This window comes from Canis lupus, chromosome X, assembly GCF_011100685.1.
Source record: "Canis lupus familiaris isolate Mischka breed German Shepherd chromosome X, alternate assembly UU_Cfam_GSD_1.0, whole genome shotgun sequence".
Taxonomy (NCBI): Eukaryota; Metazoa; Chordata; class Mammalia; order Carnivora; family Canidae; genus Canis; species Canis lupus.
Window position 1 is genome coordinate 124,065,320 of NC_049260.1, and position 17,886 is coordinate 124,083,205.

The following is a 17,886-nucleotide window of genomic DNA, read 5'->3' on the forward strand; positions in this document are numbered from 1 at the left end:
AAATATTTTATCTTTAAGGGATGACTTGGAGGCTCAGTGGTTGAGCTTCCGCCTTCGGCCCAGGGTATGATCCCGATGTCTGAGGATCGAGTCCCGCGTTGGGCTTCCTGCGAGGAGCCTGCTTCTCCCTCTGCCTATGTCTCTGCCTCTCTCTCTGTCTCTTTCATTAATAAATAAATAAAATATTTAAAAAGATTTTATTTTTAAGTAATATCTACACTAAATGTGGTGCTCGAACCCATAACCCCAAGATCAAGAGTCGCATGGTTCACTGACTGAGCCAGCCAGGCACCCCAGACAGACACGTTCCCGATATCAAAGCCCACCCTGTCTCCAGAAAACGCTTCACTCAAAGCTTCACGGTGCATTTCAACAGACTTGACTTCAGTTTCAACACTGACTGGAGCAGAGGTTTGAGAACACACCTCCACTCAGCTCACAAGGACAGTACCGAGACCACCAGTTTTGTAGACATACCAGAGGGGCAGACCAAGGCGCTTGTCAGCTGGATGATCTGCTGACAGGAGGCAATCCAGAGTTCCAAACGGCATGGTTCCGTTGGCACAGCCATCTTTGCCGGTGAGGTTTCATTTCCCGGATCAAGGCATGTATTACCGTGTGCTAACATGTGCTACCTGCACCTGGCTCCAGCATTTTGTCATCATTCTAACCAGAAATCGCCACAAATGCCACTGTGTTGGGGTTGGAGCCAAATTTCTTAATGTAGGTGCTGACACCTACACCTTTCTTGACATTTTCCTTGTATCTCTTCTGGCTGTAGGGTGGCTCAAGGGAATCCGGTTTGTAAACAGCAACGAGTTGTTTCACACCCAGTGCAAAGGCAGAAGGGCGTGCTCATGGGTCTGTCTATTCCTGGAGAGACCTGCTTCGAGTTCAACAGGAGCAGCAATAACCAGGAAGCCAACTCAGCCTGAACGCGCCTGTGCTCATGTTGCTGAGGAAGTCTCTGTGTTTTGGGACATCAATGATCGTCACATAATGCTGGCTGGTCTCCAGTTTCCAAGGGGAGACACCGAAAATGACCACACTTACGTTCGGCCTTCCGTTTGTCTGAGACCCAGGCATATCTGAAGGAGCTCTTTTCCACCTCAGCCAATTTTTGTGTCCAATGATGACAGTGTTGATATGAATTTTTCCTTTCCGATTTTCCTTAGATTTAGGAGTGGCTTTCATGACACTTGTGTTTTGGTGGCAAACCCATTGTGAAAAATATTGTGAAAAAAGCGATTATATCTTATATCTTAGAGCTCATAAAACATTTTAACACAGTTTATACAAACAATATTTATATTTATCCATATATTGACCCTTTCTTTACTTTGTTAGTCCTTCTTGCCTTTCATCTCTTTCATGATCACTTTCCTGTTTTCTCAAGTACATCATTAGACTATTTTTAGTGGGTTTTTGCTAGTGGTGAGATTCCTGTTTCTGTTTGTCTGAAAATGTTTTATTTTGCCTTGGTTTTTGAATCATATTTTTGATGGGTATTTTTATTGTGCAGTTATTATAATTCAATGCCTTCTAGATATTATTCCCATTTTCTTTTCTTTTTTTAAAAAAGATTTATTTATTTATGATAGACATAGAGAGAGAGAGAGAGAGAGAGAGAGAGAGAGAGGCAGAGACACAGGAGGAGAGAGAAGCAGGCTCCATGCTGGGAGCCCGACGTGGGACTCAATCCCGGGACTCCAGGATCGCGCCCTGGGCCAAAGGCAGGCACCAAACCTCTGAGCCACCCAGGGATCCCCTATTCCCATTTTCTATGTTTAATTAGTACTATTGAAAAGTCACCTTTCTGTATCTCCTTTGAATGTATGCTGTCTTTTTTCTTTGGCTGCTTTTAAGACTTTTGAATTTGTGCTTTTGAATTTTAAGCACCTAGACGGCTCAGTGGTTGGCCGTCTGCCATGGCTCAGGTCATGATCCCGGGGTCCCGGGATCGAGTCCTGCATCGGACTACCTGCAAGGAGCCTGCTCTCTCTCGGCCTATGTCTCTGCCTCTCTCTGTGTATGTGTCTCTCATGAATAAGTAAATAAAATATTTTTTATTATATATTTATTTTTTAAAAAAGATTTTTAATTTATTCATTCATGAGAGACACACACACAGAGAGAGGCAGAGACACAGGCAGAGGGAGAAGCAGGCTCCATGCAGGGAGCCCGACATGGGACTCGATCCCAGGTCTCCAGCATCATGCCTGAGCCAAAGGTGGCACTAAACCGCTGAGTGAGCCACCCAGGCTGCCCAATAAAATATTTTTTAAAAAAAGACTTTTGGATCTTCGGAAGTTTTACTTTGATGAAACATGCCTAGGTGTTGAATTTTTTATTCATCCTGTTTGGGATTTGTTGAGCTTCCTGAATCTTTGCATTGATGACATTTTTTAATTTTGGAAAATACTCAGCCATTACACCTTCAAATACTGCTTCTCTTCTAATCACTCTTTCCTTCTGAGCTTTCAATTAAAAATAAGTAAATCCTTCACACTCTATCCTTTAAGTCTCCTCTGGTTGTCTGTTGCTGTATGACAAACTACCTCAAAATTGAGTGGCTTAAAAACAGCAACCATTTGATTATACTTGTCAATTCTGTTAAGTCAGAATTCCAGCAGTGTTAGGCTAGGTGATAGTTTTGCTCCTCATTGTGTCATATGTAGTCACTCAGTGGTATTCAGCTGGTGTCTTGGCTTATCTGGAGGGTCCAATATGGCTTTACTCATATGCCTCATGCCTTGGTGGAGAACAATGGAAAGCTAGACTCTACTGAGACTCTTGACCAGAAGGCCTGTATGTGTGACCTTTCCAGCATGACAGCACCCAGGATAACCAGATTTCTGACATAATGGCTGGCTTCTTCCAGAGAGAGCATCCGAGGAGAGCTAGATGTATGCTACATGGTATTTTCTGAACCAGCATCCCTTCCAGCACGTCTATAGGTCACAAATTTCTGTTATATTCTATTGATCACAAATGAGTCCTAATGCCAAGCCAGATCAAGATGAGGGGGATCAGGCTTTATTTACCTCTTGAATGGGAGAATAGCAAGTTCATACTGTACAAGGGCATACAGGACAGAACATATTGGCACATCCATCTTTGGAAAATACAGCTGGCTATAGTTTTTTTTATCATCTCTTTTCTATTTTCCATTAAAAAATATCTGCAAGGGAGCGCCTGGGTAGCTCAGTGTGTTAAGGGTCTGCCTTCAGCTCAGGTAGTGATCCTGGAGTCCCGGGGTAGAGCCCCATGTCTGTTCTCCCTCTCCTTCAGCCCCTTCCTCTGATTGTACTCTCTCTCTCAAATAAATAAATAAAATATTTTTATTTAGATTTTATTTATTTAGCCATGAGACATGCACACACACAGAGAGAGGCAGAGACACAGGCAGAGGGAGAAGTAGGCTCCATACAGGGAGCCTGATGTGGGACTCGATCCCAGGTCCCCAGGATCAGGCCCTGGGCCAAAGGTGGCGCTAAACTGCTGAGCCACCCAGGCTGCCAAATAAATAAAATATTTAAAAAAAAAAACCTCTGCATTCCATACTATTTAATTTTACTTACCTACTAGTTCACCAATTTTTACTACACAAAGCATAAGTGTTTTAATAACTATATGTGACTCCTAGATCTTAAGTCTGTGAGTTTGTTTTGGCTCTTTATTGTCTCCATGGCTTCTTTTCTTTTTTCCATTTTGTTTTTTACCCTGTATCTTTGTGTTCTGGACATTATATCTGAAATATTTGTGAAAATAAGTTGAGGCCTAGGATGTTGAGAGGTTTTATGTTTTCTTCGGCCAGATGTCTGCAGACACTGCCAACCCAACTTACATAAATTATGATCAAGAATAGAAAATGCATGTCAATGAAGTGAGTTAACTGGTTTACTGTTACCCTGAGACCTTTCGGAAACCAGTTTAAATGGGCATTTTTTAATACTATTTTTTTTTACTTAAAATTCAATTTGCCAACATATAGCATAACACCCAGTGTTCATCTTATCAAGTGCCCTCTTCATTGCCTGTCACCCAGTCACCCCATTCCCCCCACCCATCTCCCCTTCCACAACCCTTTGTGTGTTTCCCAGAGTTAGGAGTCTCTCATGGTTTGTCTCCCTCTCTAATTTTTCCTACTCAGTTCCCTTCCTTTCCCTTATGACCCTTTTCACCATTTCTTATATTCCCCATATGAGTGAAACCATATGATGATTTTCCTTCTCCGATTGACTTATTTCACTCAGCATAATACCCTCTATGGTTTACATCCATTTTTATTATCTTGATAGTACCAACAAGTCTTACTTGAGTGCTATCAATATGCTTACAACTCCCAAATTTATTCATCATTAGCATAGATCTCTTCCTTGGACTCCAGACTCATATATCCAACTGCCTACTCAACATCTCAGCTAGAGGCCTAGTGGGCATCTTAAACTACATATGTTCAAAACAAACCCTTGAGGGTTTTGTCAAATAAATCTCTTCTACCTCAAGCCTTCCACATGTCATTAAATGTCACCATCATCCACCTAGTTGCTTAGGAAAAAAACCTAAAAATCTTCTTTGATTTCTTTCTCCCTATTCCCCCACCTACTCAATCTAACAGCAAGTCCTGTCTGCTTATCTTCAAATCACACTTGGCATCTTTCCTTTTCTTTTGGTTTTTAGCACCACTATTTTGGTCTATATACTCTGTCTTCTCTTACCTAGATGACTATGACATCCTCTTAGTAGGTCTCCCTGCTTCTATTCTTGCCCATGGAACCTGTGTTACCATTTAGTTGGTACTCTCTGGAGTTCAGACATACATAAAAAGACCTGCTCTTGCCTCCTTACGTCCATCATTTAGTAATTCATTCACAAATATTTGAGCATCTATCATATGCCAGGCACTGTTTAAGGTTCTGGGGATATACCATTGAACAAAACCTTCAAAATTTGTGTTCTCAATGAACTTATTTTCTAGTTGGGGAACATAGACAACAGACAAGTAATGTATACTATTTCAGGTGCTAGTAAGTGCGTTTAAAAAGTACGGTAGGAACTATATGTATATAGAGTGTTCAGGGAAAGTCTCACTGATAAGATAAAACTTGAGCAGCAACCTGGAGGCAGTGAGAGAATGAATATTAAGATATCACAGGATGAGAATTCCAAGCAGAGAACACAAAGTTCAAAGGCTTAGAGAAAGGTATATATTAGTTGCATTTGAGGAAGAGCAATGAGGCCAGTGTGGCTGGAACAGAGTGAGCAGGAAACAATGGTAAGAGATGAGATCAGAGAGGTTTCAGAGGGGCATATCTCAGAAACTTGAAGGCCATGGTGAGGACTTTGGAATTTACTAAAGGTGAGAAGGAAATCTACTGGGAGATTTGGAGCAGAGAACAATAATCAGAACTACAATTTGAAAATTTACTTTAGCTGCTGTGTTGGGAGAAGACTATATAAGGGCCAGGCTGGAAGCTGGAAGTCTAGTTAAGAGGATATTCCAATAATTTGGGTGAGTTGAGGATGGTTTAGACCAGAATGGTGGCCACTGAGGCAGAGAGAAGTAGCTGGATTCTTTTCCATTTATTCCTTCTGTAAGCCACTCCCAAAAGTCTTTTATCTTCATTATTCTATAAAAACATTTTCAAGGTCACTGTTGATCTTTACATTACTAATTCTCAGTCCCTGTCTTAGTTGAACTCTCAGTAGTATCTGATAGTTGATTACTCCATCCTTGATGTGTGTTTTCACCTGGTCTCTCTGATACCAAGTTTCCTTTATTTTTGTACTAACCTCACTGCCAATCTTTCTCTGTCAACTTCACTAGTTCTTCATTTCCCTGACCTTTATTTTTTAAAAGATTTTATTTATTTATTTATTTATTTATTTATTTATTTATTTATTTATTTATGAGAGAGAGAGAGAGAATGCACAAGCAGGTGGAGGGGCAGAGGGAGAGGGAGAAACAGGGAGCCCAATGTGGAGTTTGATCCCAGGACCCTGGGATCATGACCTGAGCCGAAGGCAGCAGCTTAACTGACTGAGCCACCCAGGTGCCCCTCCCTGACCTTTAAATGTTAGAGTGTTGGGTATTAGTTGTTCAAACTCTCCTCTTTTCTGTTTACAGTTAGTCTCATGATGGTCTACTCTTATGCAGATAAAATCCAGTTGTATATCTCCATTTCAGTTATCTTCCTTGAACCTGAGATTCATGTATAAACTCCCTATCTTATCACGTACATAATTAGTCTCTTAATCTCTGTCCCTTCCCCAAACCTGGTGTTTGTCCAGCCTTTTGCATGGCAGACAATGACCATTCATTCCTTCTCTTTAGTTACTCAGACTCTAAACACTGAAGTTATTCTTAACTCATCTTTTTCTCTCACCACATCTAATCCATCAAAGAATCCAATTGGTTTTAATTTCAAGAAATAACCAGTATTTGATTATGAATTGAGTATAGGATAAGATGAAAATGACTGTAATGCAAAGTTGGAGATGGTTGACTAGGAAACTGGAGAGGTTGGCCTTAGGAACATAGTCTATTTATTGTCATAAGCATAAAGACAGTATATGGTTACAGATGTCAATAAGTGTGTTGCAAGTCTGGAGGTTCACTGCACAAGCATTAGCTATGAATGAGAAGGGCTGTTGGAGAATGGGTAAAAGGGGTTGGAGATTTAAGGAAAAGTAGAAAATGTAAAATAGGGGTCCAGGACAGCAGGAAAGTCCGTAGACTACGGAAATACTCTATATAGTTATTATGCAGCAATAAGGATCCATTTGAGGTAGAAAGCGAGGTCAGAAAGTGACAAGAGTAATGAAGAGGGCACCTAGTCTTCCTCTAGGACCTCTGTTATCTGACCACTGCTCATCTTGACTACCTCGTCTCCTATAAGCCCTCCCCCCAGTTTTCACTGTACTCCAGTCATACTGGTCCTTTTTCTGTTCCTCAGATTTGTTCCTTTCCTTTTTAAAAAATTTTTTTATTTATTTATGATAGTCACAGAGAGAGAGAGAGAGAGGCAGAGACACAGGCAGAGGGAGAAGCAGGCTCCATGCACCGGGAGCCTGACGTGGGATTCGATCCCGGGTCTCCAGGATCGTGTCCTGGCCAAAGGCAGGTGCTAAACCGCTGCGCCACCCAGGGATCCCAAATTTTTTTCCTTTTTTTAAATTTTTATTTATTTATGATAGTCACACACACACACACACACACACACACAGAGAGAGAGAGAGAGAGGGAGAGGGCGAGAGAGAGAGAGAGAGAGAGAGAGAGAGAGAGAGAGAGAGGATTTGTTCCATTTGTAGGGCCTTTGCATTTCTTATTCCCTCTGCCAGGAAACATCTCTCAGAGCTCCAGCAGCTGTCCTTTTATCATCTTTTAGGTCTCAATTCCACAAAGAGGATTTCTCTGACCATCACAGCTAAAGTAACACCCCCAGTTACTCTCTATCACATTATTTGATTCTATCTCCTGAATGGCACCGTCAAGATTCTCCTATTTATTTTTCTACTAACTTATCGCTTGCTCTCCCCAATAGCATATAAGCTTCTACTTTATTGCATCCCAGTGTCTACAAAAGTGTCTGGCATATAGCAGGTGCTCAATAAATATCTGTTGACTGACACTGACTCTCCTTAAGTTTATCTTCCAAATTTCTCTATGCCTTCTCTTCTGTGCCCAACCTCCCTCTGCTCCCCTAACAACCAAATCCTCCCACTTTGCTCCCTGGATCCCTAGTACTATGGAAAACAACTTTCCCTGCATTCTCAACCTCTGTACCACACGCTTCACTTCTCCCTCCTGCCTCTCTCAGAACCTTTTCACAAGACTAAGACTACTCCTGTGGCTCATGAGGTTGATGGGTGAGGTTGACTTTCTTCATGCTCCCCATTGATGCTACCCCTGATTCAGGTACCTTTTGTAAACCCCTCTTCTCCTCCGTCTCTCTAGAGTAAGAGTTTCATGCCTTCTGGATTGATCATCCTCTAACTCTCATTGTTGGTGTCACCATCTAACCTCCTATTTACTCCTTGGCTTCATCTAGATTTTGCTACCTGGATCTAAGGGTTCTTCTTTCCTTTATCATCAATCTTTGGAGTCACATTCCTACAGATTAGCGGTGTCTCTTCTATTGTTTCAGCACCTGAAGGCAGAGGAATAATCAATGCACCCATACCTGTTTCTTAGTATATGGGGAGATCTACTCATCCCATAATCCCAGAGACGCTCCACTGCAGCAATGAAATAGTGTCGTGTTTTCTTTTGAAAGCTGCGGAGGCCCTGATTTTCATAGTCGCCGTAGATGTCAAAATCTTCTCTCTTCATTTCAATTGAGAAGGTGTCATCATACTCAAATTTGTCTTCCTCTGGCTGAAGAGTAGTAACGGTTATTTCCCTTTGATGGTGTTTTGAGACTGGTGGGTTTTGAGAGCACAACCTTCCAGGCTCTCCTTGCTTTGCCCACATAGCTTCTCTTTGGGGCTTATCTTGTCCTTCATTTATTGCTGCTGTTGAATCATTATTTTCACAAGGGCCCAGGGGCAAAATGGTGTCTTTCCTTTTAAAAGCTGTGTTCGTCTGTGACTTTTTTTGGGATTTCCACTCTTCACTTGGTATCTGGGTATCATAGTGGTTATCCCAAGCAAGGACACCCAGCAGCTTGGAGGGAATCTTTTCAGAGCTTTCTGTTGCCCATTTCAGAAAGGGCACTTTTCCAGGGCTATTTGTTTTATTCATTTTAACAGGTCCCTGTGTTTTCTGAAGGAAGATCTTTCCCATGAGATCCAGGTGGCCAGGAGAATCATTGCTAGTTTTTGTAGGGAAAGAGTCTTCTTGATCAACATGAACTTGAGAAAGTAATTCAACTTTGTCAGATGTTTCGGACAAGCCTGGTTGCAAGAGAACAGTGTTTTCAAGTTTCTTGTACATGGGTTGGTTTGTGGCACTTTTCCCCAGGGAGCTGAACTTTCCTTGCCCTTCAGTTATTCCTAAGGTTACAAAGGCTAAAGAGAGGTTATTTCTTTTGGCTTCTTGTAAGAAATGACTGCCTTCTTGGACTCCAGAAGTCCTCTCTCTAAAGGTATAATTACAGGCTGATGCTGGAAGATGAGAAGAGTTGTGTTGGGATGGGATCTTGGTCAGATCTGTATGTCTAACTGATGGAGATGCTGATTCCTTTGCAACGGGTAATGCAGAGTCATTCATTTGAATGGTGACATGATTCCTCATAGAACAATCTGATAGGGGGGACTGAGTAATGGCCCTTTTTTCTTTCTCATTATACTCTATCTGTGTGAGGGTTCCCTGGGCCAAATAGTTCATGTTTTTGGACCACTGGGTTGAAGTGTCATTTGCAATAACCTTCCTTTCAAACTTTATTTCTCCTTGTGAGAGTCTGGGTTGTTTCAAACTCCGCTTACCACGTTGAGTGATAACATGCTGACTTGCATTAGAAGACATCCTCGTAGTGCTTGGAAACCTCTCTACCATTTGGTTTGTTTGATTTCCCAAGCCTTCCAAGTTTGCTTCTTCCCTTATTTTTGAGAAATTGGCCATATGAATCCCTTCACTATGTGGCGAATCATTTAATGACCTGGTGTCTTGAAGTATTGGAGTATATGGCTGCTCTTCTAAACCTGCTACATTTTGCTTAGTGCTTAGTAAGAAAAGGTTCTTCAGGAAGTTCTTAGTGCCAATCATAGTATGTGCCTGAGGCAAAGCCACATTCTCCTGGGTTAATTTTTCCTTTCTTTCTATCTCTTCCGGAGATTTTTTTTCTTGATTGTATGTATCATTTTCTTGGACATTAGCCAAGTTAGCAAAAAATATGCTCTTGTTGTTTGGAAAAATCTCTTGGAGTTCTGTGTCCTTCGTAAATTCATCCTCTCCTACTACCACCTTCTCCTCTGACAAAAAGTTCTGATCTTTCACAGATTTTTCTGATCCTAAAGATGTTAATTGTTTTGGACTGGGCCTTTGCTCAGAGCTTAGGGAGTTCTTGCCATGGGTCTTTATCCAATCTGGCAAGAACGGTATCTTGGAGGATGATAGATCTGGATTTTCTGCACGTAGTGGCACAGGGTCTTCTTTTTTTTGGTGGGCCATTTCCACATTTTTTGATAAAGTAGTTTTATTTGACACATGATTTAGCCCCAGAGCTGTAGTATTTCTGTCCATAAACGTTTCATTATGAATCAAAGAAGTTACTTCTTTAAACTCAGTATTCCTTTCTAACATAATATCTTGCCAGACTGAGGTACTGTTCTCAATTAATAATGTTGGGATAGCAACACGAGTCTTTCTATTAGTTGTTAAGTTAACTGGTGCCCTGTTTGTCTTTACCGAAGAGATATTAACTTTGAATAAAGCATTATCTTTGATTAATGAAGCAGGTCCACGAATTCTTTCTTCTTTAAATAACCTATTACTCTCCATTGATAATACATTTTCTCTCAGTGAACTTTCTTGAATATTCATTAAAGGTGCTTCTAACAACTTGGAATCATTATCTTCTTCACTCAATTCCAAAGGTACACCAGACTGAATAAGGTGGGATGAATTATTGCCAAATACAATGGTACCTAAATGACTGTTAAAGTGAACTGACATATTTGGGGGTCCTAAGGAACCTGTCTTTTCAGTAGCTGCTGCCAACTTATCTGATGGAATTGTTGGTGAAGTCATTAGACTGTCTGATGAACTAGAAATTTTTAAATCAAGTTTCTTCAACTCTACTGTTGTATTTGTCCCCAAATTCTCATTTAATCTTAACTGCAGTTCTGGCTCAGGAGTAAATTCTCTGTCCTCACTGTGACGGAGCTCTGGTCTGAGACTTGCCACTTCAGGTGGGCCCTTGTTTCTTTCTATTGCTCCACGTGAATGGTCATCGGCTCTATCTGTGGCCTCTCGGAGATCAGATAAGAACAGTCCACGTGGAGTAGGATTCTGTCCCAACAGCATCAACAAATCACTAGAGGAGACACTTTGTGCTTTAATCAGCTGTGTTCTTTCTCCAGATTGAAGGTCAATCTTCTCTATGTCATTTTCTGGAGTTGTGGTGGCTTTCAATTGCTTTTCCTTAGTGCTAGGGTGCCTTGAATTCTGGGAGAAGCTTCTAGGTTTAATTACATTGTTTTCATTTAGCAGGGGAGTTGGAATATCTTCGTATGTGTCCTCATAATAATCATCAATGTTCCTGTTACAACTAGAAACCTTCAGTAAGGCTGTCATGCCTCTGTTCCGAAAGTCTGAGTTGTGGCACCCCAGAACCCACAGACCTAGAGATGAGGAAAAATAAAATTCTGGTTACTCACAACCCTGGTCCCAAGCAAGTACTGTATTAGTAGTTCTTCTCCTCTATTCCCAGATAATGAAAAAATACTACTTGGTACCATTGTACTACAGGTCATCAGGTGAAATCCCCGGCACCTAAACAGTCCAACAAGGGTAGTGAAAGTGGTTATCGCATTGCTGCTATTGTGGTACATCTGTCTGTAATCACAAGAAAGGTCTGTGATTAAAAATGAATAGATACTGGGATAAAAATGGAGAAATGTAATTAACATATACAATAGTGGAGAGTTTTTTTTCGAAGCTCCTATTTATTTGAGGGAGGGAGAGAGCATGAGTGAGGGGGCAGGGGCAGAGGGAGAGGGAGAAGCAGACTCCCCTTTGAGCAGCGAGACCCATATCGGATTCGATGTCAGGACCCTGAGACCATGACCTGAACCAAAGGCAGATGTTTAACCGACTGATTCACTCAGGCACCACCAATAGTGGAGAGTCTTAATAGTCCCACAGAAATCTTTTTTTTCTTTTTTAAAGACTTCATCTTTTTATTTTAGAGAGAGACAGAGAGCGTGGGTGCATGTGAGCTGGGGGAGGAGCAGAGGCGGAGGGAGGAGGGGAAAGAATCTCAAGCTGACTTGGCACAGAGCACAGGGCCCAGCATGGGGCTTGAACTTACCACCCTGAGATCATGACCTGAGCCGAAACCAAGAGAAGGATGCTTAACTGAGCCACCCAAGCACCCTCACACAGAACTCATTGATGATGATAATGACTTAATTCTTTTTTAAAAAATATTTTATTTATCTATTCATGAGACACACAGAGAGAGAGGGGCAGAGACACAGGCAGAGGGAGAAGCAGGCTCCATGCAAGGAGCCCGATGTGGGACCCGAACCTGGGAATCTGGGATCATGCCCTGAGCCAAAGGCAGGCGCTCAACCACTGAGCCACCCAGGTGTCCTGATAATGACTTAATTCTTGAAACTTTATGTAGGCTAGCTATTATTGCTATACAACATAATGGCACACGTTCTTAGAGTGGGATTGCCTGGGTTCAAATCCTAGCTCTGCCATTTACCAGCTGTGTGATTTTGAGCAAGTCAACTGAGCTCTCTGAGTTCCAGTTTTCTCATATGTAAATGAAGCCAATGCATCTGCCCTATCATATAAAGTATTCAAATCACATAACACAATGACTAGCTTCCACTGTCACTGATTTGCAGAATAAGAAATCACAAGGCAAAAAAAAAAAAAAAAAAGAAAGAAAGAAATCACAAGGCAGAAGGACTCAGGTTTAGGATACACATAAAATTCCATTACAGTGCTAGCAATATTAATTCTTACTATGGACAGGATTGTTCAAGTGAAGGAACTTCATAGCGGTAAAGTAGATGCATAAACATAAGTAAAAAAAAATATACCTTTACCAAGCTACCCATCAGGTACCTTAATAGCCTCTTCATCTTGCATGACATTTGCAAGCAAAATCTTAGCTAAATCCAGCTTTCCCTCAAAGGGAAAACTTTCCCCAAAATATATTTCCATAGAGACCTCTAAGATAATGGGATGCCCACAGAAAAGGTTTTTATGGTCAAATTAATGCACATTGCACTCTATGTGCAGCCTGATAATCAATCAAATGGGAAATTAGAACACATTTTCTACATATAAGGATTCAGAAATTCTACCTCTAAAGGAGCCACTCTCAAGAAGTGATGGGAGTGTGTTTTCTACCAAAACAAAGGAGTATATTGTATATTAAAAAAAAATAGAACGACAGGAGATCCAGGAAAGAGACACCTATCCTGAAGGAGGATGAACAAAAGTCCCAAGTTAATAACTGATACTCAGTCAGTCCTAGAAAGAACCAGCCCAGAAGGGAGGAAGATGCATGGGTCCAGGAGATCAGTTTCTATGTAAAAAAGAATATATGTTGTATAATAAAGCTCTTGAAAAGAGAATAACTAAAGGGAAAATATTATAATATAAACAGTAAAACATTTAGAAGTTCCTGTTAAACAAGTAATAAAAACAAGAAATGAAATCCTATTTGATTTCATAGTGAACATTTACATAGTCCTAACGATGTGATTTCACTAAAAATAGAGACATAACTATATCATAAGTTTGTGGATTTGGAGCCTAATTTCATGACATTTAAAGCATATTTTTGGTGGCATAAAACTATTTAGGTCAAAGGATACGAAGATACACATTTGAAGGGGTACATGCACCCCAATGTTCATAGCAGCATTATCCACAGTAGCCAAACTATGGAAAGAGCCCACATGTCCACTGACTGACAAAGGGATAAAGAGGATGTGGTCTATACACAATGGAATGTTACTCAGCCATCAGAAAGAATGAGAGCTTGCCACTTGCAACAACATGGATGGAGCTAGAGGGTGTCATGCTAAGCGAAATAAGTCAGTCAGAGAAAGAGAAATACCATGTGACTTCACCCATGTGTGGAGTTTAAGAAACAAAACAGATGAACATAGGGGAGGGGGAAAGACAGAGAGATGGAGACAAACTATAAGAGACTCTGAACTCTACAGAGAAACTGAGGGCTGATGGAAGGAGGTGGGTGGGGGCTGGGGGCTGGATGGGTGATGGGGATTAAGGGGGGCACTTGTTATGATGAGCACTGGTGATGTATGTAAGTGGTGAGTCACTGAATTCTACTCCTGAAACCAATGTTACCCTCCCTATATGCTAACTAACTAGAATTCTTTTTTTTTTTTTTTTTTTTTTTTTTTTTAGAATTCAAACAAAAATTTGAAGGAAAAAAAAACTGATACTGGGTCAGAGTAGACCAGGATAGGAGCTGAAATGAATAATTTAAATAAGGCGTTTTTTTTTAATTTTTTAAAATTTATTTATGATAGTCACACAGAGAGAGGGAGAGGTAGAGACACAGGCAGAGGGAGAAGCAGGCTCCATGCACCGGGAGCCCGATGTGGGATTCGATCCCCGGTCTCCAGGATCACGCCCTGGGTCAAAGGCAGGCGCCAAACCACTGCGCCACCCAGGGATCCCTAAATAAGGTTTTTGATTCTTAAAATTCTACTGTTATAACTTGGACACAACCAGTTCCTTCTTTTTTCTAAGGAGGACAGTAATTGAGAAAAGAGAAAATGAAACTCCACAAACAGGTTTGAAATGACATATACCAAACTCTGAGAAGGGCCTGGGATTGGCAATAGAGATCAAGGAGGACTGTGGTTATATCTGTATTTGCTGAAATTTTATAACAAGAAGTAAAAGTTAATTTAAAACATAATGATTGGGACACCCGGGTGGCTCAGCGGTTTAGCACCACCTTCGGCCCAGGGCGTGATCCTGGAGACCCGGGATCGAGTCCCACGTTGGGCTCCCTGCATGGAGCCTGCTTCTCCCTCTGCCTGGGTCTCTGCCTCTCTCTCTCTCTCTCTCTCTCTCTCTCTCTCTCTCTCATGAATAAATAAAAAAATTTTTAAAAAGGAATAAGATGCCCACCCAAGTTTCAGACTTGGTCAGCACTACACATATATAGACCAGTCTCCTGCCTCAGTGATATCACCAGGACTTTCAGTGAACTCATTATTTTTGTAAGCTGTTAGACATCTTGGAATTAGTTTTCATTAAAGTAACCCAGAGAGACAGAGCCCAGCTGATCACAGGTAGATCGGAGCACACCTCAAGCTCCAATAGACGAGAGCTCTTAGTCACCCATGGCTAGCACGTAATATGTATACATATATATCACATTTTCTTTATCCATTCATCCATCAATAGACACTCAGGTTATTTCCATATCTTGGCTCTCGTGCATGATGCTGCAATAGCCACAGGGGTGCACATATCTTTTTGAAATCATTATTTCACTTCATTTGGCTACATCCTCAGAAGTGGTATTGCTGGATCATATTTCAGTTCTACTTTTAATTTGTGAGGAACCTCATATTGTTTTCCAGACTGGTCGCACCAGTTTACATTCCCGTCAACAAAGCATGAGGGTTCCCTCTTTTCCACATCTGCACCAGCGTTTGTTATCTCTAGTCTTTGATAACAGCCACCCTAACAGATGTGAGGGAAATCTCATTGTGGTTTTGATTTACATTTTCCTGATGATTAATGATGCCGAAGACCTTATCATATACCTACTGGCCATTTGTATGTCTTTTTGGGAAAAATTCAATGGTATCCCTTGAGTTCTGCTTTCTTTGTTCTTTTTTTCTCAGACTGGGTAATTTCAAAAGACTTGTAATTGAATTCACAGATTCTTTCCTCTGTTTAAGTCTGATGCATTCCGCCCCCCATTTCATTCATTGTATTCTTTAGCTCCAGAATTTTTTGAATGATTTTTCTTTTTTGAACTTATTTGTTAATAATGTATTATTTTCCCAATTTTGTTGAATTATCTGTTTGTGTTCTCTTGTATCTTGCTGAGCTTCCTTAAAATAATAAGTTTGAGCTCCTTTACAGGCAATCTGTAGACTTCCATTTCTTTAGGGTCAGTTATTGGAAAGTTACTGTGTTCCCCTGGTGGTGTCAGGTTTTCTTGTATGTGTGTGTGTGTCTCTCTGTGTGTGTGTGTGTGTGTGTGTGTGTGTTTCTTGTGGCCCTGCACTGATGTCTGCACATTTGAGGAAGCAATCACCTATTCTAGTCTTTATGGATGGACTTGGAATGACTTTCACCTGTGGGTGGCTCTAAGCGTGCTGTCTGGGTGGGGTTCAGCAGCTCCAGTGACAGGGAGGGCACAGTAGCATAATTTCTATGCAGCTCTGTCAGCTGTGGTCAATGTTAGTGAAGAATGGAAGGGGGTCCTTAGTGGCCAGTGCTGTGTCTAGTAGCAGTGGTGGTGAGAGTTGTTGGATTCTTAGGTGATGGAGGCTGCTGGGGTCCTCTTGTTCTCCTTTTCACCCACAGGGGAATGTTCTAGCTGGGGGATCTTTCTTGGTGCTGAGTCTTGGTGATGGTGCTGGTTTCTGGGGCAGAGGGGTGCATGCAGTAGTGGTCGTGTTAGTTTTCAAGGTGTAGACACTCAGAGTGGCAGTGCAGTCAGGGTCCTAGGCTCAGGCGTGCACGAAACTACCATGCTTCCTGGGTCTTGGGGCATAGGCACATATGCTGTGATGGTGTCATTGTGCAAAACTCAGGTATGCATAGATTACCCCCTGGTCTCTGGGGCATGCCACATTGCCTAGGCCCTGGTGGGTGGTGAGTACTGGCGGCAGGCTACAACAGCAGGATGGGCCCCAGGGATGACGGGGTACTGTGGTGGTACCTCAGGCCCTGAGGAGCCGGGCAACAGTAGCGACTGAAGCCCTTGAGGATGGCAGGTGCCATGGAGGCAGGCCCAGGTCCCAGGGAGCAGGGCTAGCAGCATGTCCCTGGGGAGAAGATGCAGCTTAAACTCTGAGCAGCTCTTCAAGCTGGCTTCAGTATCTGTGAAGACTGTGGAGGTCTTTAGGTGGTGATTAGAGGTGCTAGAGTCCTCTCGTTTCCTTTCCTCATGAGAAGAAATCCCTCAGAGGGGATTCCCCGGTAGCATCAAGTTGCTCTAGAGTGAGGAGGGATGGAATTAGCAGACTTGCACTACAAAAAATGTTGAAGGGATATACTATCAATATAAGGACACAGGTGTAAAGTGTAAGAATGGAAAAATATATATTGCACAAACATTAACCAAAATTAATATTGTTAAGGCAATACATCTGAGACAAAGCAGGTGTTAGGGGCAAGAAGTACTACTTCAGACAAAGTAGGATATTTCATAATAAAAGGATATTTCATGATAAAATGGCTAATTTCATAAGAGTATATAACAATCATCAATAATTAATGCCGTGATTTTATGTTGCCTCACTTATTTTGACACAGTTATTAAAGAGAACAGAAACTGAACAATCATAGTTAAAGGTTTTGATACAGTTCTCTCAGTAACTGTAAGAAGCAGACAAAATATAAGTAAACCTACGAGGACTTTAACAACATAATAGAGCAAAACTCGACATACATGACAAATATGTAACAGTCCACCACAACTTCAGAAAGCATATTCATTTGAAGGGCAATTGGGTCATGAGCTAAAGTAAATCATATGCTGGGCATACAGCAACGCTCAACAAATTTTAAACCAATAAAACCATATTGAATAGGTTATGTGACCACAGTGAAGTAAAAATGAGAAATCAGCAACAGAGGGATAATTAGAAAATACCTATATGTGTAGAAATTTAATAAAAGACTTTTAAATATCTGTGGGTAAAAGAAGAAATTACAATGGAAATTAGAAAATATTTCAAACCCGGTGATAATAAGAATATGATTCACTAAAAAAAAAAAAAAAAAAGAATATGATTCACTGAAACCTGTGATGTGTGGTGTGTTTTTTCCCCTCTGCTATTAATAGTTTTATTCAAAAGTAAGGCACAAAAACAGGTATAGGTATAGGGATTGGAAAAGAAAAACTGAAATGGTCAAAATTTACAGTTTAATTGCCTACATAGAAAATCTTATAGGAATCTAAAATAATTGCTAGATCTTACTACTGAACTTATAGCAAGGTTGCAAAATACGGGGTCAATAAACAAAAAATG

General features: G+C 41.1%; 1 protein-coding gene across 1 annotated transcript in view; it reads right to left on the bottom strand.

Moving 5' to 3' along the window:
* F8 (coagulation factor VIII) overlaps positions 1-17,886 on the bottom strand; it is a 174,125-nt gene that overhangs the window by 77,691 nt on the left and 78,548 nt on the right. The window contains 1 exon segment of the mRNA NM_001003212.1: positions 8,187-11,286. Within this exon segment, the coding sequence (NP_001003212.1) occupies positions 8,187-11,286 (3,100 nt within the window).